This window comes from Anser anser (assembly GCF_964211835.1).
Source record: "Anser anser genome assembly, chromosome: 2".
Lineage (NCBI taxonomy): Eukaryota > Metazoa > Chordata > Aves > Anseriformes > Anatidae > Anser > Anser anser.
The window spans coordinates 63,684,603-63,707,966 of NC_139721.1; the positions used below are offsets into that span (position 1 = coordinate 63,684,603).

The following is a 23,364-nucleotide window of genomic DNA, read 5'->3' on the forward strand; positions in this document are numbered from 1 at the left end:
AGGTCGGCGGGGGCTGGTTTTAGGGGGTTTAAGGGGGTCCAGGGGAAGGCTGATGGCAAGGGGCCACGCAAAGGCACCGTACCTGTAGGAGCGTCGTGCCCTGGTGGGGCTGGTGACCTTACAGCCACCTCGCCCCGCACCGGTGGTCTTGGTGCAAGCCCCTGGAAACGGCGACCGCTTTTACAGATCGGATGGACCCGGGGAAACAAACAAACAAACAGGAGGAAAAAAAACAAACAACAAAACAAAATCAAAAATAAATTCAGAAATAGACCCTGCAAACCGTCGTGCCGCTTTCGGTAGCCAGCCTCCCCAGCCCTGGGCTGCCGCTGTTTTGTAAGCGCCAGGCCTGTCCCGGCCTGCCCCAGAACGAGAAAGTTGAGTCCCAGAGCTCGCGGCTGGCTGGGCACCCACCCGCGGCCAAGCCCGGCCCCAGAGCCACGCTGGGCAGCCCCTGGGGCCGGGGGATTGGCGTCTGGGGGCTTGGGGAGCCCCCGAAGGGCCGAGGACCCCCTCAAGGTGAGAGGGTGCAGCTTTGGAGCAGCCCCTTCCCATCTGCACAGGCTTGGGTCAGACATAAGGGAACCCCGTGAGAAGGTATCAGTGGGCAGTCCGGTGGGTGATGGCCTGAAAACGTGACTTTTTAAAGTATTTATATGTTTTTGACGGGCTTGCCCATCTTACGGTAGCCGGGTGGTTCCCCCCGTAAGGGTGAGCAGCCCGCCGGCTAGTGCAGTGCGTTGGTCACCAGTCAGATGTGGCGCCTGTGAAAACTGGCTGAACTTTTTCCGGGCTAGTTGAGGATTAGCTGTACCTGAATTTTATTTCTCTCCTCCAAAGGAAAGTTCTTGAAAGTGCCCTTAGTTACTGGAAGGAGAGAGATTGTGAGGTTCTCAGTACCAGCCCGGATGAGACACTTCTTTGGCAGTCCCCAGTATCCTTAAATCTCATGATTTCTGATGCGTGTCAGGGGATTACTTTAAAACGTAAATGAATAAAAAGGGAAGGAGCATCCTGGCAGCCAACTCTTGATTTATCAGATTTATCATTTCTTGCACGGCGTGAACGTGTGAGCTTCGAGGGTGATGGGATTACAGCTGGTCCGAACTGACTTGTACCTCTCCTGGACCAAGCCTGACCCATCACCCCAGCTGGAAATGGGGCCCCAAAGGATGTGGCTGCTTCCGATGCCTGTGTCCATAGATATTTTGATGCCTTGTGATTCTTCCAGCAGGGAAGTTCAGAGTGATGTGTTCCCTGGCTACAGATCTTTGCCAAACGACTAGTTTTGTGGCTCTGTGCAGTGCTTCTTGGTGTATGTCAGGTCAACTTTTTTCTCTGGGCAAACGGAAGGTGCTTCACAAGTCTCCTGGTCACTGTGCTGCAGTAGGTACTGAAGGTGAAGTTGGAGCACGAGCCCTCCGTGCGCATTTGTTCTCAAACATGGCAGTAATTGCAACAGTCTTCTGCTTTAAGAAGTCATCTTCCTTCAGGCCCTGTGCTTTCTCCCTGCCTGTCTCCTCCCCTGAAAGCTGGCCTTATAATCAAAACACTTAAGAGCTTATTGCTGGATGGGAGAGCGGAAGGAGAAAGAGAAACCTGCTTAGAAATTGGCACATGTCATAGGAAAATAATAATTGAATCGTAATTATATCTTATCCCTTTTCTCTTCTTGAGTCTTTCTCAACAGAGTAAATTAGAAGCTCGGTTGTTATCTAGGTGTTGTCTGCATAGCTCAGAATAAATGTTTCAGCCCTTTTAGGCAGGATCTGAAGACACATTATCTTGCTGGCTTAAAACAACTGTGTATTCTCATGTGTCTAGTGCTCCGTGGCTCCCTTCCTCAGCCTGGTGACAAGAGGAGTGAGTGTCTGTTCCCTTTGAAGAAATTACCTCTGATCTCTGAAAAAAGTTTCCAGATGACTCTTTCTCTCCTCTTTACCAAGATCTCCAGAGCAAGCAGTGTGTGGGGATTTTTGTTTGTTTTACTAAGAATCTTGCAAGTTGGCATGAGATTGCAACCCTATTTTCATTTTTCTCTCTCTAGCTTTGCAGAGAGGTTGAAGGCCTCTCTTTCCATGAGTAACCTACCAGAAGAACAAAAACTTATAAAATGGGAAATACTATACGTTAATGCTGAGACTTCCTCTTTAATTAGTTCCATGCAGTCAATTTTATCTCACCCTCCTCCGATCAAGTGAAAAATAGAGAGATGATTTTCTAAATTGCACATATAGCTTTTCAAATAGGAGGGTGTCTATCAGCTGAAGTGTACATTTCTTTTCCAGTCACCTGGATGTTCTGGAATGGTAGAGGTGTAAGATTCCCTCAGGCCTTTAAATGGTAGCTCTCTGACTTGGTTGTGCGAGAGCGTTTTTGCATTTTAAAGGTGACAGTGTTATGTTTCTGGCTTAAAAGCAGTGTAGAATTATTATTTTCTCCTTCTCCTACTACATTATTCCCTGTAAGGTGTATATACCAGTATGAATTTGTTTTCAGATTTTCAAAGGGACTCTTGGTTCCCTCCAAAAACAGTCCTTTAAATAAACCCTCTTGTTTAGTTGCTAAACCCGTTTAAAGAATGAAAACTTTCAGTAATAGCTGAGGATTATAGAAGCACAGCTACCTGACTCAAGTTCTGTTTTGGATTCTCGGTGGTAGATTGTGACATTTCTGCCATATTAATAGTGTCATATTTTCTTGTATTAACAACTGATTTACAAGTTAACAATGTGACTAACATCTTTTTACTATAAACAAACCCATTAAGATAAATATATCCAGTTAACTATAACCATATTTCTTTTGCTCTCTCCTCCCATCCTGTTTCTTCTCTGTTCCAGTAAATGGTGGTGTTCAGCTGAATGGGTCCATGAGTGTAGATATGATAGTGATATGGTCCTCGAAGACAGAGGGCATGCTTGGGGTCAGCTGTGCTCTGTGCTTTTAGAAGTGCCTTCAGATAAAATGGTGTCTTTGGGTCTTGGACACGTGCATGAGTAAGGTGATGCTTCAGCAAGTCTCTTCCCACGTGCTGGGTTGGAGTAACAGCCAAACACCTTGTGGGTGCCTTGTCTGGTGTGCATGTCATCTTGCTTCGTATCAGAAGTGTACCTCTGGCTGTTAGGTTAAAAATAGCTGTTTTAACCTGCAATGCCTTTTTTTTTTTCCCTCCAGAAGTTGCTGATGCAGTTCAGATAACTTTAGCGATATTGCACATACACGTGACACTTCAGCTCTTACCTTGCATATCTGAAATTTATAACACCAAGCGGTGTTTTACTTTTATTGGTAGTGGTAAGAGCAAACTTGCCTTTACCAGTCCCCTATAAAGAGATTGTAAAGGTCTGCTTCTCTTCTGTCTGGTGTTAACCAAGTGAGGGAAGTCTACAGATCGTCTTTTCCAGCCTCTTGTACTTTGTGTGATTTCACTCTAACCCTGGAAGTCATGCAGGCCTTCTGGAGTTCAAGAAATGTTTTCCATGTGTTGCACTCTTCAAAGCTGCTGAAGAAGCATCGCTCTGTTTTGACATCCTCTAGGTTTAAAAAGATGTAGTCTACTTTAAGTTTTGAAGCAGTACTTTAGTTTCTTCCAAGTTAGGATCATACTTGTCATACCTAGAACACAATGAAAATAATTGCAGTGAAAAGCCCTGTGACCGGCTGGTTTTGAGCTTCAGAACAGTTGATTATATGCAAACCAAATGTGGCACGGACTGAGAAAACCGCAGTGCTTCCCCTCTCAAATGAAGACAGCATGCCACAGCAATATCAACTTGAGTCAGTCTGGATTTTGCAAAACATGTCAAGAGGAAGATCTTGGGCTGTAAACATTAACCTCTTCAGAAGTCTTGTGCTTGCTCCGTTCCCTCCCTGTTTGCTGAGCTGCTGATGGCAGGTACCGTGATTATCCCGACGTACTAACTAGCATCTGCTGAGCTGCTGGTTCCTCTGTTATTGCAGCTCTTTGCTTTTCATGGCAGGGTGACTTTCTGAAGTGGTCACACTGGTAACCGGAGGTCTGTCATTGAATTCATTTGAGAGAAAGTGACCACAGCGTGGTAGGCTGCTATACATGAGGCTCGGGTGGTGCCAGCCGTGTTATGCAGGTGGCTGGCACTGGCCAGAAAGCTAGCCCTTGTCACACCGTCCTCTGCTGGATCCCACCTCCAGCTTCTCGCCCTTGCTTTCGTAGCCACACTTATCCTAGTGGCTCGTGAGTTTCTAATCTGCTCAAAACTTCATCCAACAAGTCTGTCTTTTGGAGTCGGCGTCTGAATTTTAGCCCGGGCACACTGAAACAGCCCTAAAGGGCACAGAGCAAGGGGCCTTTAATTTGCTGAGGTGCCCTGTGAAGCTGAAAAGCTGTTTACAGCTGGGGTCAGAAAGGAATGTCTCCTCTCGGAGGTTAAAATACCTGTGGAGACTTTGCAGTCCGGCAGCCTGCAGGACCAGCCACCTCTAAGGAGTTCTTCAGGGGGCAGTTAATAGTGCTGTCCTCAGTAGTCCCTTATCACGCCTCTGTAAGAGGCTTTGTGGGTGCTTAATCTGGGCTTTTAGTAGCCAAGAAGCACTTCCATGGACGGCTTGCTTGTCCCTAATTACATTTATAATGCAGGCCAGAAGTTAACCATGAAGCTTACCTTCTGAGCCATTCCCTCCCTCTGAGGGCAGGCAAAATCTCCCTGCGCAGTTAGTCCCGCTCCCATTGGAAATTCCTGAAGCTAATTGAGGCAGGAATGTCAGGGGCAGGGCGCGGTGCACCAGCCCCAGGGCCACCCAGCCTGCGGCCATCCCTCTCCCTTCCTCCCTGTGCAGGCGGCTCCCGGTCCCCCGTCAGGTCTGGCCAGGTGTGCCTGCGCATCAGATCCCTTCTCTGCGGCTCTGGTTGGCCCCGGGCTCGTGTGAAAGCTCTGGCAGAAACTAAAAGGGTCGTAAAGTCGAGTTTGCAGCCAGCAAAGCGTTACACGTGTCTTGTAACCGTGTGGATGCATCTCAGGAAATGGTCAGCAAATGGTTTGCTCTGGCTAGAGACCTGTGCTAGTGCAGGGCTGCCCTTTAGGCTCATGGGTTTGTGTGCTGTTGGCAGTGTGTAATACCAGGCCTCCTGAATCCGTGCTCCTTTGTCCCACTGGGAGGCAAGGGGACAAATGTTCCTTTCCCCCTCATGCTAATGGGATGTGCCGTGGATGTACGGAAGGGTGATGCTGGAGTCACAGGTGCCAGGGGAAGCTGTGTAATGTCCTCGTGCCCAGTGGTCAAGAACACAGGTGAGGCAGGGAAAAGAGTAAGCTTAGTTCTGTTCAGGTTGCCCTTGGATAGTTGAGTTTCTGTGAAGAGATCCGTAAGGGACGACGGGAGGGGAGGCACATCTCATGAGGAGAAGTTGATCCGAGAGCAGCGTGGACAGAAGTTTTTGCCCAGGCCTTGCAGACCCCTGGGGAAGGTTGAAGGGGTTGCAAAGACGGTCGTGCAAATGAAAGGCAGAGAGGCCCGAATCGTGTTGGGGTACTGTGACAATGAAGGGGAACCATTGGTGATGGGGGGCAGAATGAGAACTGAAGGTACTGGGGCACGGCTGTGTTTTGTGGGGCAGCGGAAGGGGAGACTACGAGGCGGAGAAGGGCAGGGGTTGAAACGATGCCAATTGGGGCAAGAATATTGAGGGAGATGGTGGCGGAAAGTGTCTGTGATGGGGTTCCTGTGAGGACTTGCCACTAGAGACAGCCGCTGTGGGACTGGGAGCAGCACGAAGGAGAGCTGGGTGAGCTGGGGAAGACGTGGAGAGGGGAGAAAGGGAACAGAAAGGTTCAGACAGAGATGTTGCAGCAGAGCTCAAGTCCCAGCTGAAAATACCCCGTACAAAACCATTTACCTGTTGTCTTTGCTCCTATTTCTTTGCCTCTGCTCCTTCTCACCAATAAAGCAGCCCTGATCAGGTCTTCCTCATTCTGAAAAGCTCGCAGGTAAGCAGAAATTACAGTCTGCAAGGCTGAGAGTGTTTGTTTTTCTTTCTGTCCCCGATACTCCATGGGAGAAGTAGGTGGCTAATGTAATTCATGTTTATTGCTAAATGTTGCTCTTTGATGTTTTCTTATTACAATAGCCTAAACTTGAAGCTAGCAATGAGCTAGAGGGATGGCACCTCATAAACACAGCACTTCTATTTTTCACCCTGTAACATTTTTGAAACTTACCTTTTTAAAAAAGAATAAAAGGTCTGTTTTGCTTGCAGAGAACTCTTCCATTTCATTCCTACAGAACAGCAACCCTCCAAACAAACCTCAAAATCCTGCTCCCTCCTCTACCCCATCCTCTCTTCTGCCCTCGCTGCTGCACCCCAATTTAAAAAAAAAAAGAAAAGTTGGATGCTGTTGGTCAGCCTGTGTAAGCTTTGCCCAGTGACTTTAGCAGTGACTTTCTTCTTCTTTAGAGCAACTTACCAGAACACGTTGCCTTCTCTAGTAATTATTTTCTTGGCATCTCTTTTTGCTCGGGGCTCCTGCTTGCTGTATCGCATTTTGTTTGGATGCTTTCGGTCATTTAGTTGCAGACAGTGAGTGTAGTGGCTGGCAGATACTTCGGAGGAACTTGGAACAGAGTGTATTCTTTGCGAAGCAAAATTTACATTTCTTTCTGAATTTCTTTTCCTTTCAGTCATAATTAGCTCTGTCAGACTAAAGTCACTTAAGTTTCCTCGGAGCCTCCTGTCCTCTGACTCCTGCAATAAGTGGGTGCCGTATTCGCGTTAGATAAATAGGTCAAAATGATTTACTTCATGATGGAGAACTAATCTGCTTGTTAAAGCTGTTAGTTGGTCAAACAGTGTCATACAGTATTGTTCTGGCAGAGACTGCTGGCAGACGCCAGTCCTTGTGTCTCTTTCTTTGGAGTGATACGCTAAGGATGAACTTTGTTTGTAGCTTAGGAAAGCAGACAGTCATCTTGGCTGTCTTTGCAAAGCCCTCAGAATTTGTAGTTTCTGGAAGATACGTGGTGGGTGTTATCTTGAAATCCCTGCTGAATACAATGCGGAGCCCCCGGTCCCCGAGCCGTGTGGCACTGCAAAACCTATTATTACTGCGATACTCTCTATCAGCCTCATTAGGGATGATGAATGAACGGTCACCGCTGAAGCATTTTTTTCCTGTTCTGAAAAGCCACCCTGACAATGGTTGCTGCCTGTGTATATGCCCAGGGTAAACTCATCAGCTAAACCACGGCTACAGCAGTACTGGCCTTTAAACAACACGGCATCATCTGAGCTATCTGCTTAAATCCCTTTTGAAGGGGCTCTGTGTTTTCCTTCCCTTCCCCTGCGGGATCGCTGCCCTGCTCCCTTGCATCCTGTGAAGGCACACGTGAAAGAAATGCGCTTGTTTATCGCTGTCCCGTTCCTACGTGATGGAAGGCTGTCCGTGGGCCTTCCCGAGGCTGAACGAGTGGGTCTGACTACACAGCGTTCACATCAGACCTCGGTGCCCCAAGCCTGCAGATGGAGCCCCACCGGTGGACTGTTACCCACGCGTCGCCTTCCTCTGATACCATCGTCTCGAGCGTGCCTGAGGCCATGCCTGCAGGGCTTAAGCTGGCAGGCCTGGCCTCGACACCGGTGTCAGCAGGCCCGATGGGCCTGGGTGGCATCATAGGCTCGCTGTCGTACTGGCTGGGATGAGTCTCCACAGCACCTGCTTCCTTGTGAGCACCGTGCCCGCTAACGGTTCTGAGTGAGCCTCTACAAACGAGCATTTACCGGGGCCAGCAGCCAAGCACATAGCCTGGCACGATGCTGCGGTGGCTAAAGGAACCCCACGTTCCCGCTGAGGCGTGCCGAACGGGAGGTGCAGCCTCGGCAAAGCCTCCAGAGATCATGTTCCTGCCTCTTGGGTTTGCCGTGTAGGCGCTACGCTTGTCATGGGCAGATGGCTTCTTCTCTTCTGAATCCACGAGAAAGCAAGCTTTAAGATACTTTTCAAACAGCAATACGTCAGCTTTCTTTTGGTTTAAAAAGTTGTCGCTCAGATTTTTTTTGGAGAGGAGCAGGGGGTGGAGGACAAAGAGGGACTGTTTTTCCTCCATTGGAACCAGCTGTGGGTTGCTCGGCTTTTGTGCGTTTGGATGGGCATTCTGAATTGAAATCCAAACTGGAACCAGCAGTTAATATTACAAACAAGCGGCACAATTTGACTAAACAAGCTTTCAGACAAGCACAACTAGGCTTTGATGCTGAAGAGTGGGATTTTCGTAGCTGCGGAAGTAATCTGAGAACATGCTTGCACCCAAAGCCAGTAGGGCTTTGCTTTTTTTTTTTTTTTTTGCTCGAAGATGATTATGGCGATGATTCAGACTTTTGTTGGTCTCAGCAGAAGAGTGGCTTGCATATGTAAGTTGATTTAACAACTGTGAATCTCTAAGTGAGTTACTCTCCATTTTGAGGAAAAACTTATCTACAGAAAAGTCTCAGTTTTCTTTAATTGTTTTTGTTTGTTTTCTCTGTGGTTTCTTGCCCTGGTATTGACTGACTTCGCAAATGAGAACTTCCATGAGGTCCTAGTCGCAGCCTGCCTTGTTTGTGGATTTAAGGATATGGTTCCTTGCTTTCGGGAATGAGTTAGCATGATGTAGAGCTTCAGCTGGTGAACAGTAGATTACTAGCACTAAACAATATAAGCTATGGAAAGAAGTGTACCAGAAGGATGATTTAAACTACACAGTTTAACTGTCTGATTACTTTTAGATGCCTAAAAAAAATGATTGGAGAATCTAATTGTTTCCTCCTGCTCTTAATAGCATACTTGGTTTCTGATATCAGCAATAAGGCTAACTGAAGTCTTTTCCGCAATCATGTCCTTACTTAAATACATTAAGTTATTTTAAATAAAACATTTTCAATTATCTTATGCCACCCCCCTCCTTTTTTTAACAGTCACTTACAAAGCTTCAGGAATAAAAACTGGTGCAGTGACAGAAGATTTAAACCTGTAAAAACTCGTTTAAAATAAGAACTTCCCTCATCCTGCATGGATACCAGGAAATTCTGGGGGCATGTAGAGGGAGTGTAATTTGCTAATAGCAGTCTGTGCACTCGCATACCACACTTCTTTAAAGGTCTTGTGGTTGGGATCCCAGTGGTATTGATAGAAAACGTGTAAAGAATTTTTATTAAGGTTGTTTGAATAGCTGAGTAATTTCTTTTGAAAGCAGTAGGGTGAACACTTCTGCTTCAAAGAATAGTTCTGCGGATGCCCAAAATGATGGTAGTGAATGATGGAGCTTCAAAGCTAAATCCTGCAAATCCTCTGGGATGGAAACTTGAAAGGAAGCATATCCTTTAAATATTAAGGTGGCACATGTGAGCATACCTATTGTCAAGCAGGGTGGTGTCTTGGTAGCCACGGTTTTATTCTAATGGGAGGACTTAAAAGGGTTTTTGTAGACTTGAAGGCACTCATATATGGCTGTACTTCTCGTAGAAAGAGATGTATACCACGACCAAATGTCAAACTAGAGCGTTGGGCTGTGAAGATGTGTGAAAGCAGACACTTTGTTGTTTTCTCTTACAGTTTGGGGCAGAGTTCAGAAGGTTCTCCCTGGACCGCTACAAGCCGGGAAAGTTTGAAGACTTCTATAAACTAATTCTTCACATTCATCACATAGCCAACCTGGAAGTGATGATCGGATATGCTGATGTGCATGGAGACCTCCTCCCTATTAACAACGATGACAACTTCTTCAAGGCCGTTTCAAGTGCTCATCCGCTGCTCAGGGTTTTTATACAAAGGCAAGGTAAGACGCAGTTTTCATTTCAGCGCCTTGACCGTTGGTGGGACAAGGTGAAGAGCGGATTTGTGGCCCTTGTATAAAGGCTGAGACGACGCAAGAGGAATGTGGGACCCCTTCCACTCTTCTTCTCAGGGTCACAGGCTGTTCTTTCACACCTCAGTACAACATGCAGAAATGACGTGACTTCAGGGCCAGTAGAGGTCCGGCATTGCTGCCCGTAAGGCATCTGAGGGATAGCATGCTGCTTGTCACCGTGAGACCCTTCTTTTCCTAGGGGAATGTGCCTTGTGCTGCCTGTGCTCTGTCATCACCCGAGCATGCCAACCGCACTGCTCTGCCTGTTGGAGGGAGCTGTGAGGAGGGAGGGGATCCTAGTGTTGTACTACTAGTTCATATTTAGAAATACTATCTATCGATCTATCCATTATAATCAGTGTCATATCTAAATGATTCATGGCTGTATAGTATACCAATGCACACAGATATGTAGTTATTTAAAAATAATAATAATTATGTCACAAATGGGTTCTTGTTTGACTCTGACCTGGCAGGCAAACAGATGATGATTTCTCCTCTGTCCTTAAATAAAGAAGTGCTGATTCTTCCCTTTTTAAAATCATCAACCAAGTGTTGGGCAGAATTGCCTGAATGTCAAGGTGACTTCAGATTTAAGTGGCTGTGTTGTTCTTGTCAAGCTTTTATTGCAGATATCTGGAAGTATACCCTACCTTCCCCCTAAAGGCTCTGTCTGACAGTTGCTTCAGACGAGGGTTGCTTTTTATAATGAGTTGTCTTCCTGCAAAACTCCTTAAATCCCAGAGGAACCCAGCACTGTGTTAACACTGCCTCCGCAGTGTTTTCAGTCATGTAGTGATTTATAGCACAGGGTTTGGAATTAAAATCTGGTCAGTAGCAGAGTCAGAAATGAGACTTGATCTATGGCTTTGAACAGTCATGTAGCTTTTTGGGGCTGGGCTCTTTGCTCTGTGGGTTTTTGTATTGATGAGGATTTAGCAAGAGGCTCCAGCCTGCTCCCTGATATGAGCTTGTATAGCGTGTGGTTTGATTCTGTGTCATCAGATACAGACAGAGCTGTGTGGCCCTCCCCATCCAGAACATGTTGTTTGCCTCCTTCTTTTGGATGAAAATAAATGCTTGAGGGGGCAGTGGAGAAGTGGATCCAGACCAGTTTCTTTTGTTTGTGTGTGTGTCAGAGGAGTGGGAACGTCTGTGAAAGAGGACTTGGGTTGTTAGCTCTCCTTTCTGGTGCAGGAAACGCCGGGTTGGATGACAAGTCCTATTACATCTCCTTCCTGCAACGCCTGTTAGGGCTTGTGAGTGTTCATGGTGGGTCAGGTCATGAGAAATTGCTTGCATGACTGTCATGCCTGCATCAGTTCAAGTTTATTCATGTGTCTCTGGATCAGTCCTGTTCCAAACGCAGCAGTCCGTGCTCCGAGCAGACCGCTAGAAGCCTTGAATATCCCTAGTGGCACTGGGAGAGGATTTGCCACCGAACTGCTGGTCACACAAATAAGAGAATACTGTTGGATACATGTGGGGAAGATGCTCCCTCCTCTTCTTCAGCAGGAAATTGTATGCTAGTCAGGAAGGTTTCTAGCTTGTAACCTTAATGGAAAAGTGCAGTGTTTCATTCCTTAAAAATCTTTTCTTTTACTTGCTGTTCAGTGGAAGGAATCATGGTCACACAAAAGGAAGCTCGCATACAAGGGAAGACCAGTCCGTGCCTCCCCACACGTGGCAATGCCTGAAAGCTTTCCCAACACGTGTTCTCTCGTGCTGCCTCTAAAGCTGAAGGGAACAGTGAATTCTGGCCTGTCCCTTTGACTAATGGCACCTTTAACATGGGACTCTTGTGGCTAATGCTTGAGACTCGTGCTTGTGGATGCTTCCAAACCACCTCATACATTTTCTTTTATGAGAACAGACTTTGAGAAATCGTTCCCTTCCAAAATAGCAGGAGTTCCTGAAATCTTGTTTGTCTCTTCCTCCTTTGCTCCATCATAACCCTCCCATGCGCACACATGCAGTTTTCCCTTTCTTCAGACTGAGGTGCTGGAGCAACGCTGGTCCTTCTGCTGGAGAACAAGGTGACCAGCCCCTTTCCCAGCAAGCAGGAAACCATTGTGCCACCCTGGGGAATGCGGTGTGTCTGCTGTGCTTCGGCTCACACCCTAAACGCGGGCTGCGGAGGCGGGAAATTAAGTTGACAGGGATGCCAGTAAAATATGAGACCGGTCCCCTGACTAATGGAGACTGCAGAGCATGGGCTGTACAGCTTGTTGGGTCGTGGATCGCTGTTCTTCGGCAGGAGAAGTCCTGGGAGGTGACTGCCAGAGGTTGTTCCTGCAGTGCTGTTGAGTAGGGAGGAAACTGGGCAGAAGTACGTAGACGTGGAACAACTGAGTAGTTGAAGTTCAGGTCTTTTTCTAGCCGAGTGGACTGTTTATCAACTGCGTGATTAGTCATTTTGTCTGTTTTCACAGTTTATAGCTGGGTTATCCTTTCTCTTGTGAAGTGGGTTATATAACGATGATAAACCAGCTTAACTGTTTGTTACCAGAGGGACAAAACTGGTGACAATAATCAAGCAACAATTTGCTAGTTTGATTTTTGTTTGCCTTTTTTTTTTTCTTTTAAATCTGAGCTTAGTCTTGCACTTAAATTCAAAAGCACTTCCCTCATTTGTCCTGAGGCTAGCTATGTGCGTGCCAGGCTGGTGTCCAGGTACGGGATAGCTGTTTTAGTCTATGTCCTCGGTTTTTTTTCCCCACACCTGAGCCCCAACATTTTCAGGATCACAGTAGCTGTTCTCTCTTCAGGCAGGGAAATGTCAGTGCTTATAAGCCAGCCTTTTTATTAAGAACTGGATTGCCGTTCCCAGTGTGCCTGTGACAATTACTGCAGATGCTTTTTGGGGTCTTGAGGTCTCTAGGACATCTGACGGTTACATTTGAGTACACTCAGCTGTGTCAAGTTTTTATAGCTCGTAGTGATCCATCTGCTGAAAATATGTGTTGCTCTTCCTTCCCCCTCCCCTCCAACACCAAATTACAATGCAGATAAAAATCCTAATTACACAACCAGGCTATAAAAAGAAAAACAAGCCAGTTTTCTTTTGACTTGCTTTCCCAGGCTACAGTATGGGCTGTGTCCTCAGCTGTTGTAAACTGATGTGGCTCTTGACTTCATTAGCACAATAGCGATTTATATCAGCTGATGCTTCCAGCCCAAGAATTTACTCACTTGGCTGTGACTGATGTCAAACATATCCAGAACCCGACATGGAAGATGCCTGCTGCTGGGGAAAGGACGGATGTACCAACGACCTTAGAACAATGCAAGGAATTATGGATGGGTTTGACTTGCTCCACAATAACTGAACTCTTGTACTCTAGCCAAGACCTGCATGAAGGAAAGGCTTATCTGTTGATGCAGTTCTTCATCATTTTTCAAGACTTCATTTGTTCTTTGTCTGTTTTAAACTGTAGCTCTTGAGAGACGCAGTATTGTGAATACAGCAGAAATTAAAAAAAAAAAAAAAGTGTAAGCTGTGAATTCAAGTAGAAACAAAGAACTAAAAAACCCAAATGGGTCAGTATTACATACTGTGACTGCGTTGCATTTTTCCTTGTATGATTAAATGGAATGACATTACTACTGAATCTTGTTTTAATGCCTGTCTCGTAGAGGCAGAGTGTTTTCAAACCAGGCTGTTTTGGAGGCTCTGAAACAGAATGGAGTGACCAACAGCAGAAGTATAATGACTCCCTCACCATAAACCTGCCCGAAGCGACTCCTCAGACTTTGCAAGCAGGGCATCAGGATTTAAGTGAAGGTCTACGAGACAACAGTTTCCAAGGTTTCCCCTCTTTTGCTCAAATTATCTGCTCTGGTGTGTTTAACCTAGTAAGGTTAGGAACTCTGGGAGTAGTAGGATTGTGTGTAGGGACTGAGATTGTGCTTGTGGCTGTTGCATGAGTACAGCTGCTGATAGTCTGAATCAGCAGGTGTATTACTATAGTTCTTAAGCAACTTCCATAAACACAACAGTAAACTACGGATGTTGGGGAGCCGAAAACAGAATCTAGATCAAATTCACACTCTTTCCATTAATACAATGAATTTTAAAGCTTCCTAAAGGTTTGAATGGTTACATAAGTATCCTACAGGTAGGGGACGGGTGAAGTGCTGGAGTGTCAGATGCTGGATCTGTATTTCTGCATGTTTTCGAGTATCAGGCTTCCTACAGGAACATAAAAGAAAAAAAAAAGCCTTAAGAAGCTGAAGAGCATTCTGACAGAGCAACTAAACCTAAAACACTCTATAAAGCTAACCAGAACAAGGCCTAACATAATAATTTAGTTAATGCCACAAATGAACTACAGCTGTTAATTGAGGTGGCCTGAAGCTAGAGAAGGCTGATGTCTTGTAGTACCTTTATTGTCTTGTATTTTGCAGTCTGGAAAACTGATAGTGTGTAAAAAGCCATTAAGTACCATCTTCAGAGACTCGCTATTCGGTGTCTGTTCTTCTGTAGTTATATTTTAATAGCCTATTACTGTAACAGTAAACCAGCACATTGAACACCAGACCTTGCTTTTCTCCTTGAGTGGTTAGCGCTGCTGTCTACCATCAGTTCTCACTTAAAGGTCAGTCCAAAATCAACAGGGAGAAATGTGCGTTTACCAGGCTGGCTTTTGGATCTGGCCTTGAATATGGCTTGTTTTAATGAGTTTGGAAGAAGCTAATTTTCCTCAGCAGCGTGCAGTGACTATAAGGTGTTTAAACTGCTGTACCATGCAACAAAGTTTCTTCTTTATGTGCAGAAGCAGATAAATAGCTCTGCAGTTTTTTTTACCTGGCAAAGTTCTGTTCTGCTTGAGGTACCAACATCTGTGCTTAGCTTTCTCGTTTTATAAAATCATAGCAATCGCAGTGAGTTTTAAAACAAAAATGTGCTAATGGGAATCGTGCCCGGGTCTGACTGAAAAACTGATGGTGGGTTGTTTTATTGTCTTTCATACTCTGAGCAGATAATCCTCAGGAATGGTGGTTGGCTGTCTAACCACATGTGTTAAACATGAGAACTGGCTTTGAGGCAGCAACTAAAATTAAACCTATTTTCAGCTATCTAAAACCCTTAACTCTCGGCTTAGACTTCCAGAGGAAAAGTTGAAGTCTTTCACATCTTTTTGGTTCTTCAGTAACCTTCCTGTTTATTTTACAGCACTGGCGTTAACTTTATCACCTCAAAAGGCTGTCCTTCTGAACAAGAGCAGGGTGATTTTACTGCTCTCAGAGGCACCTGATATATTAAATAATAAAGCAGGTAGCAGCACATGTTGAGGGGAATCCTGAACTGCTTCTGTTCTTGCTCCTGGTTGGGCTGTGCAGATTTTCAAAATGTTCTTTTACAAATCCAAGGGAATAAAATTAAAGCTAAGGGTGCAGAGAAGGTGACTTGAGACTTATATGCTCTTGTGGAGGAGGAGGGAGGAGAAGCCACTGCTCTGGCACTTGGTGTAGTTCATTGATGCAGTAGAAGACGCAGCTCAGCTGCTCTCCAGACTGTCCTAGGGCTACCACCATGTCTCCTCTGCCCTGGCATGGGTGTGATCCAGTGTCTGAGCTCTCTGAGAGAGCTCTTTGGCAGAAAACCAGTTGTTCTTGTGAGGCATCAGCACGGGATGGGCAGGACAACTGATTGATGTTGCCATGAAGCCTCAGCTTCCTGGGAGGAAGCAGTTTGCTTGCAGACTTTGGAAACAGGCAAGGCTCCTGCATTGAAGAAGGAGGAAAAGGCATCTTGCCTTAGCTTTGACGAGATTAGGGAATGGTGGTAGATTTCATGCTAATATAATAGGAATTGCTGCTAGGCTTAAATCCTTTCATGATTTTTCTCAGAAACATCTCTGTGTTTGAGCTGGAGGGGTCTTTGAATGCTTGTTAAGCCAAGTAATCTTTGTCCCACTCGAGTCCTTTGATATCTGAAGATAAGTAAAATGCAGCTGTTTGTTTCACTGAAGTCTGGCAACAAATTACTGTAGCTCCATTGCCCCACCTTTCATGTGCAAATGATGAGACTGGGTAATCTTTCAACTACTTTATTAAGCATCTTTGAAAACATTACGTTTTATCTGGCTTGTCAGACATAAACACAAAACAGCCTTGGATTTTGTCTTTGGCAGGGGTAGTAATACCTGGTCGCTGAGCAGAGCCAGCACAAGGCTGCTTCTCTCCTTCTTGAAAACTCATTTTTTAGAGCATGCGGATATTTGGTTTTCATCTGCAGTTATTTTAATTGCAGCCAGAAGAGTTGGTAGGCAAGAATTATAGGTGATAGGCGAGGAGAGCACGTGGAAATAGTGTTGCCTGCAAATTGGGTTTCTAGAGTAAATCTGAAACTGTTGTTTTACAGTAGTTTTCACTGGGCACTGTATAAATGTTAGTAGCTGCACCATACGCTAGGGATGGAGCAAAAGCCTTGCGAAAATGCTGCTGTGCTCTAACTGGCAGAAAAAACTTGTGGTACTTCTGTATTAAAGCTACATGGGGCTTGCATTTAGTTGCAAAGTTTAGTAACTTAATAATGAAAACATTAATAAATAAAAATTATACTATAACTGCTACAGCTGATTGCATTTAAATTGCATTTAGCTGGCACTGGCACCACAAGCTCAGCTGAATTTAGACTAAAGGAACTAATTTATGGGGGAAGCTCATGCAGCTTTTAATAAGAGACTCTACTCAACTCCACGCTTGGCTTTCACTGGTGAGCCACGTGAGAACAAGTAAATAACCATTCTTTTCTTTCATTCCTCACTCCCGTGTGTTGTCTTACAGTTGTAGATTGCTGCTGTGACGGTGCTTAGAAAAACAAGTCAGAAGGACTCCCCCAGTTATTCCCAATTATGTCTACATAAAGACAGTCTCCAATAAAATTTTTATCTTGTTTGTACTGTTATAATCTTATTTTCTTCTTTGGTCTGGCCCTTTTAATTTAAGATAGTGAAGCTGCTCTAACAGGTGGCTTGACCATACAAAAACAGTGGAGAGGAAGGTTTGACAAACGATCCTCTCCCGCTAAGGTCTCTGCGAGGGAATTTTCCACTATTTATATTTCCCTACCTTAGCAGTCAAAATACAAGATTCTGTTTCCTGCACATGGCTCAGGTTTTTTCCTGTGCTGCCTAGCTGTCATTTCCGTTCTTAAATGATGGAAACAAGTACAGCGTGCAGATAATAATGAAAGGCACTTGACAATCTCCTCTTGACACATGTTGTGGATTTCACCTGGAGAGACCTCGCACGCTCAAAGTCACTTTCATGTGGCGAGGGAGTATAGATAGCACAATACAAAGGCATATGTTAACTCAAGATTCAGGCCTTTGGGAATAGGTTTTCTGTTGAATTTCTTAAGTACTCTAAAGGGCTTCTGACAACTTAATGGGTGTACTCTTGCACGGAAAGCAAGTGTGCAATGTTGGATGCTTCTGCTAGCTGTTCGTAGTTAAGTTAGTTTTTTCAATGCCTACTAACTGAAAATATAACTCTAAAAACCTTAAAAATGTATGCTTTTTAAAAGTGAAAGCTCCTCTTTCGTCTTCTCGCTGCCTGTGTTGTTAGGGGTGCACTTCCCAAACGTGACTGTCGGCTTTAATAATACTGCACAAGAACTCAGGATATTCAGTTCCAAGAGGGAAGGCGGTGTGGGGACGGTTGAAAGACCTCTTTCTTGAGCCTGTCCCTAATGAAGATCTGTTTGAATCTTATTTTTTCCTCTGTGCTATGTTTAGAGTAGCAAAGAATCCTGTGGGAATATTGAGGAAACTATTAACCTAGAAAACTTCACTGTTGTTCTTGCTCTTCAGTCCCCTGCTATATACTGACACTAAGTAACCTCTAAAAACTTCATATGAACAACTTCCACACCACTCGTCTCCTCCTCCTTTCTCCCTCCTTCATTTTCCAGTATTTCTTCTGTCTCTCTGGTTTCTCCCCCTTGCTGTTTTTTTTTTCTTTCTTTCAGCTCTCTGCTTTCTGCTCCTTGTCTTAGTTTTGAATTGTTCTGCAAGGCCAGTGTGTTTGTTGGGCAAAAACACACAGGTACTGGTGCCTGGTATTCCAAGTGTTAGAAGAAAGCTGGGAGAGTGTTAATAGCAGTGGAGTGGCAGTGACAGAGCAGGTAAGGAAATAAGAATTAGTGAGGAAAAACTGCCTGCAGTCAGGATCTTAAATGAATTTATTGTCTGTTTGGATTAGAAATAATAGAGAAGTTGGGGATTTAAAAATAAGCAGCGTGAAACTTTGAAGGAGAACACTTCTCTATGTTTATTTCACTAACGAAGAAGAAATACTGTAGTGCCTGGTCACTGTGGAAGTTGGAGAGTTGGGATCCAGCAGAGTCGGTGGAAGGCAGTGTCCCAGCACAAAGAAGTCATGAAAACTCTCTCCTAGCCTCCAGCAGCAGTGGGCTCTGAGACTGAGTTTCCGCCGCCTCCTCCACTGCAGGTGACCACAGCTGTTTCTGTTGAAGTGGAGGTACCAGCTGTGGATTTGAGAAGGCTTAAACCTGTTTTAGTCCGCCACGGGTACCAGAGAGGTGTGATAAGAGGAGGTCTGTCACTTCTGACATCTGGTTGAACACTGATGACGACCGGTCTGTTTGCTTTGTTAGCCTGGGTAATGCCTTACTGCTTTGTTTTCATTCTGCCAGGCAATCTGGTACTTTTAGTGTGTATCCAGCAGATGCAGTGGTTTTATTTACAGAATAATGTCATCTTCAAGTCTTTGTGTACTCACTACAGTCTAGTTTTAAATGCAGTTGGCATGAGTGAAGGGGAGAAAAAAACACACTCTTGACCAGAAAGCCATGGAGTTTCAGAAAGAATTCCCTCCAAACTGTAAGAATCTGAATGAATGCTCTATAATAGATCCTACAAGTCCAGGGGGTTGGGTGTCCTCTTTGCTTGCAACAAAGAAAAACGAAAGAGTTCCCAAAGCTTACATTTTATGAAACTGCAAAAATTCTAACATATCTTTTTTTTTCCTCTCTAAAGGATATCTGTAACACACTTGAAGTACAATGTGGAGCTAAGTATATATATTATATATATTTTATATATATATATATATATATAAGCTGAGACAGAGTATCAACAGGAGATGTGACAGTTTTCTTGTGCCTGCATTACTTTTTGCTCACTTAAAAGTGCACTGGGAACTTGTGTAATGTAATCATTGATTTTCTGTACTCACTTCTGGCTGAGTATTAGAGATGATAGGGTAGCTTACAAGGAACCGACTTAACACGCATCAAGCTCTTGGGACATGCTCTCTCCTCAAGCTTGAATCATCTTTACAGCTACAGAAGACCTCTTTATGGTGGATTTGACCTATGCCTCTCACAAAATGTGAGATTCTCGTTTCCAGTGTTAAACTAGCTTGGATCCTACAGTGCTGTGGTTGAAAGGCTGCTTCTTCATCCGTTAGGTTGCTTCACGAGGGAGTTACTTTTCCGTGTGGGTAACCACACCATGTCTTCTTTTATCGGGCTGTTGTACCTCAAAGGTTGTGTCCTAAGGGTTGCCCCTAGATAATAACGGAGGCGCAAAGAGTGCTGATGACCTGCTAGTGAGCTTTACATTTGCAAGGGTAACTGAGCTAATTCTGGTCATGATTTCCATTAGGTCTGCCTAACACCTCTTCTTGTGTAAATAGGACAAGCCTAGAGGCACATCAGATTCTTCTTTGTTTTAGTTGACTTTAGTAGTGGTGTGGCTGGTGCCTTTGTGACCTCTTCAAGGTATCTGTCCTTGCGCTGGGCCATCATGATGAAAAACAGGAAACTTTGTGTTTAGCTTCACTCTTCTGTTCAGGTCTCGTGTCTTTTGCTGTTGAAAGCAAAGGTGCTGGTGAGAGTATTGCAAAATTTCCCCTTCCCCGTTTTTTGGCTGATTTCAAAAAACAGAGAGGGCTTCAAAGGTTATGTGACAGCATTACCTGGCAGCTCTTGTCAAACTGTAGCGTTTGGGACCTTAACTTTTCTTGCATTAAACCTGTCTTCAGGTTGTTCTGAGGGCTCCCAGCCTGTCCCCTAGAAGAGCACTGCCCTGTGCTATATTTTGCTTTACTCAGGATTTACTTTGTCCTTCCCTGATCTATTTGGCTGCCTTCTACTGGTTACAGGGATCTGTTACTGGCATGCTCCATCTGGAATGGAAGTTCAAGCAACTTGTATGTTGAAGGCCTTGCATGCTGTCTTCACTGTACCTCAGAGGTATCCGATGTGTACGTGTAAGCTGCTGTTTTGGTAGCTCTCAGACATTGCTTTGCACTCACAAGATCTATGCCATTTCTTGGGGCAGAATGTCCTGAATTGGAGTCTCCCCACGTGACATAGCAATGGAGTAAGGAGAGGAGGGAAGAGCAGCGTGTCTTTTAACATCCTTTAAAGCATGGACGTTTTTGGAAGAGGATGTGTTAGGCAGGTAGTTCAGAGCCTGGGGGGAAGAGCAAGAAAGTTATTGACAACATATGACCTTAGGAAAAACAAACAAAAACAAAAGCACACAAAACCTACCCTCTTGTTCTTTCCTGCCATGCCATGGCATACGTCCTCCTGCCACACACACATTTGAATCACTTGACAGGGGACAGACATGCCGTGTAATAAAGAGATGCAGGAACTGGGGCATTATCCAGGTTCTGTGCTCGAGGCTGTCGCCATACATCGCTGCGCGCTGATCTCTGTGCTGCAGAGCACTCCGAGGTGGAGGGGTGGGATGGGGGTGGTATTGAAGCTCATCTCAGGCTTGCCATGTCATCCAGAGGGGGATGGAGAGCAGAGGGGGAGCACTGAGAGAAGCCTTGGCTGGCTATCCATTGTGGCTTAGCATATGCTGCTGTGGGCAAAGAGGTTTGGCCGTGCCTCAAAACCCATGTCCCCTCCCTGAAACGTTCCCAGAAGCAGCTGGCCACAGGAGCCAGCTCATGGGCTGCAGATCACAGGAAACAGCTTGCTGCAACAGACGTGTCTTCCTTTGCTCAGATGACCCTCAGCAAGGGTATGTGTCACCTGCATCGTCGCTGGGAAGCGTGTAGTGTTGGCAAGCAGCAGGAGGGATGTTGCTGGTGTGCACAAAAACCTGTCTGACAGTGGGCTTCCACCAGCGTCGAACCCCAGACAACGCAGAGATGGCATTTGAGCATCCCTGCAACTAATTTGCAAGTCCTACCTCCGGATGCCTGGAGTAAAGCTGTGCAGCAATATCTTCCTGAGTGTGTGGGTTGGGATTTTTGTTTGTGTTGTCTTTTGTTTGCTTGTTTGTTCCCAGTGCTGTACCTCAGTCGGTAAGTGGTGGCTGTGTCCCACACCCTTCTTCTCACGAGTTGCATCCCGAGTTCCCAGAGCCGTGTTGCATCATGAGGAAGTACCGGGGCTGCAGTGTGGTGCGGGTGCCTTTCTGCCCTGATGAGTGTCACACGGTGTGTGGGTAGCACGCTCCGGAGTCCTGTTGGTCTGGTTTGTGGGTGTGTGTGCTTATCTTGGAGGATCAGAGTTACTAGCTCCATCTGTCTTCAGAAATGTTATTGTGTCTGTCTCAGCCTTTCCATCAGTTCCATGTGGACGTCCCAAGAGAGCTGAAAGAGGTGTGAGGAAGGTGCTTCTATGTGTGCATTGGCAGCAACAGGGAGAAAATTTTCCTTGCTCACTTAAACCCGGTTAGCTACCTTGCTCGCTAGCACTTGCCAAATGGTACGCTGCCGTGGTGGCTCTCTTGCAACGGGTATGGGCTAAGCAGTTCTGGCAAACCAGGTGTCCCTGCCTCAGAGACCTCCTGGCATGACAAATGCTGCCTGCGTTGGCAATGGGTGCTGCTGGAGAGCTGCTTGTGCATAGAAATAGCAAGGGGGAAGTTACATCCCTGCTGAGGAGGACTCACTGCGGCAGGGATAGAGGTATTTCTAGACGTGTGGAGACTCCTAGATCCACAGATTCATCTGTAGGGTGCCCAGTGGCTCTGGCACGACCTCAGATCCCTTTCACATGGCCAGGCTGTGTCAGCTTATGCAGCCCCGTGTGCCTTGCGGAGCTGAGCATGTTCGTGCTCTGTGCTGTGTGGCGGTGAAGTCTGTTACTCAGATTTTGCTTCCTGTGTTCTTGCTGAGACGTGGTACCTGACTCAGAGCGGTTGTACTGTTTCAGGGAAAAACATAGGATTTGCTTATGATGCTAGCTTTGACACTGCCCAGAATGTCATGGATATTGTTCCATGCAGCGAAGGAATCCCTCTCCTCTTCAACATGGTGCCGGTCTACAGTGCATGCAGATAGCCCTGTGAGCGAGTCCAATGTACAGGTGCCAGAAGTGGCACGCTTGGTTCAGAGCAGCAGGGATGAAGAGTTCAGGAGGTCTTGTCACCATGCAACTGTTTGTATTCACCCACTCTGCACTTGGCTGCTTCCTTAGTTTACAGGTGGAAATCTAATGGTTATGGGACTGTGCTTTTCATAACACTGAGGCTTCTTCCAGACCTTACCTACCCACAAGCAGACAGTTTAAAAAAAAATGAAAAAGAAGAGGAAGAGAGAGTGCACGGGAAATGACAAATATCTATAGGAGAGATGGGGAGAGAACTGACAAAATAGCAAAATCTCTCACACTTTTAAAAAGGAGCTCAGTAAGGACTCGAGTTCCAAAAGTTCCAAATTCACATGCTCTTTGTAATCTAGCTTCCTAGATCGTTTGCCACAATACGTTTTTATATGGTTAAAACACGAATAATTTTAAAACAAAGGTGTGACTCTGATGATTACCAAGTTACCAGCTCATACAAGTGGTGTGTGTGCCTGCCACTGGTGGCACAGTCACTGCCACTAGCCGCTCCTTCGTAGCGTGGTCACCTCTGTGATAATGCATGCCAGCTTTTGCAACATGCAGAATTCTGCCTTCCCAACAGCCTGAGGCAGGTAGACTTTATTTTCCTTTCTTTTTTTCCCCCCTATTTTCTCTTTTATGATGGGCAAGTTACATGCCTAACTTCTTATCATCCCACTGAAAGGTAGGTGAACAACTTTTGCACTGGCCTGATAAACTTTTTTTTTTGTGATATTTTTGGGGTCTTAAAGACACTTCAGATCCAATGAGTCTCCTTATCCGTTAAGATTGTGGTGCCAGGTTCAATTCAAACCCTATAAAAACCCGAAGGAGCAAAATAGTTCTGACAGCTTTATTTAGAGGATTCTGAATCCTCATTTATGAAGGCAGTTGTGTGACAGCTCAGAGGATTTGACCTGACCATTGCAAGATATATTCTGTGCAAGCTCCTCTAAAGAGCACTTGCCCAATGGATGTGTAAACTGGAAGCTGGTAAACAGCTTCTTTTCTTCAGACATAATGTGGTTGTCTGTGTTTTCAAGGCAAAAGATGGTGTTTAAAGGGAAGTCTGCAACCACAGCTGTCTTTCTCATGGTCATCTCTGTGTGCATCTCTCTAGAAATGCTGAATATGCTACCTTGTGCAGGAAATTTAAATACAGATTTATAGGAAGAAAA

General features: G+C 45.4%; 1 protein-coding gene across 1 annotated transcript in view; it reads left to right on the forward strand.

Moving 5' to 3' along the window:
* The window catches only part of PARD6G (par-6 family cell polarity regulator gamma), a 61,014-nt gene that overhangs the window by 558 nt on the left and 37,092 nt on the right, over window positions 1-23,364 (forward strand). The window contains exon 2 of the mRNA XM_083824529.1: window positions 9,564-9,786. Within this exon, the coding sequence (XP_083680655.1) occupies window positions 9,564-9,786 (223 nt within the window). The remainder of the gene's footprint in view (window positions 1-9,563; window positions 9,787-23,364) is intronic.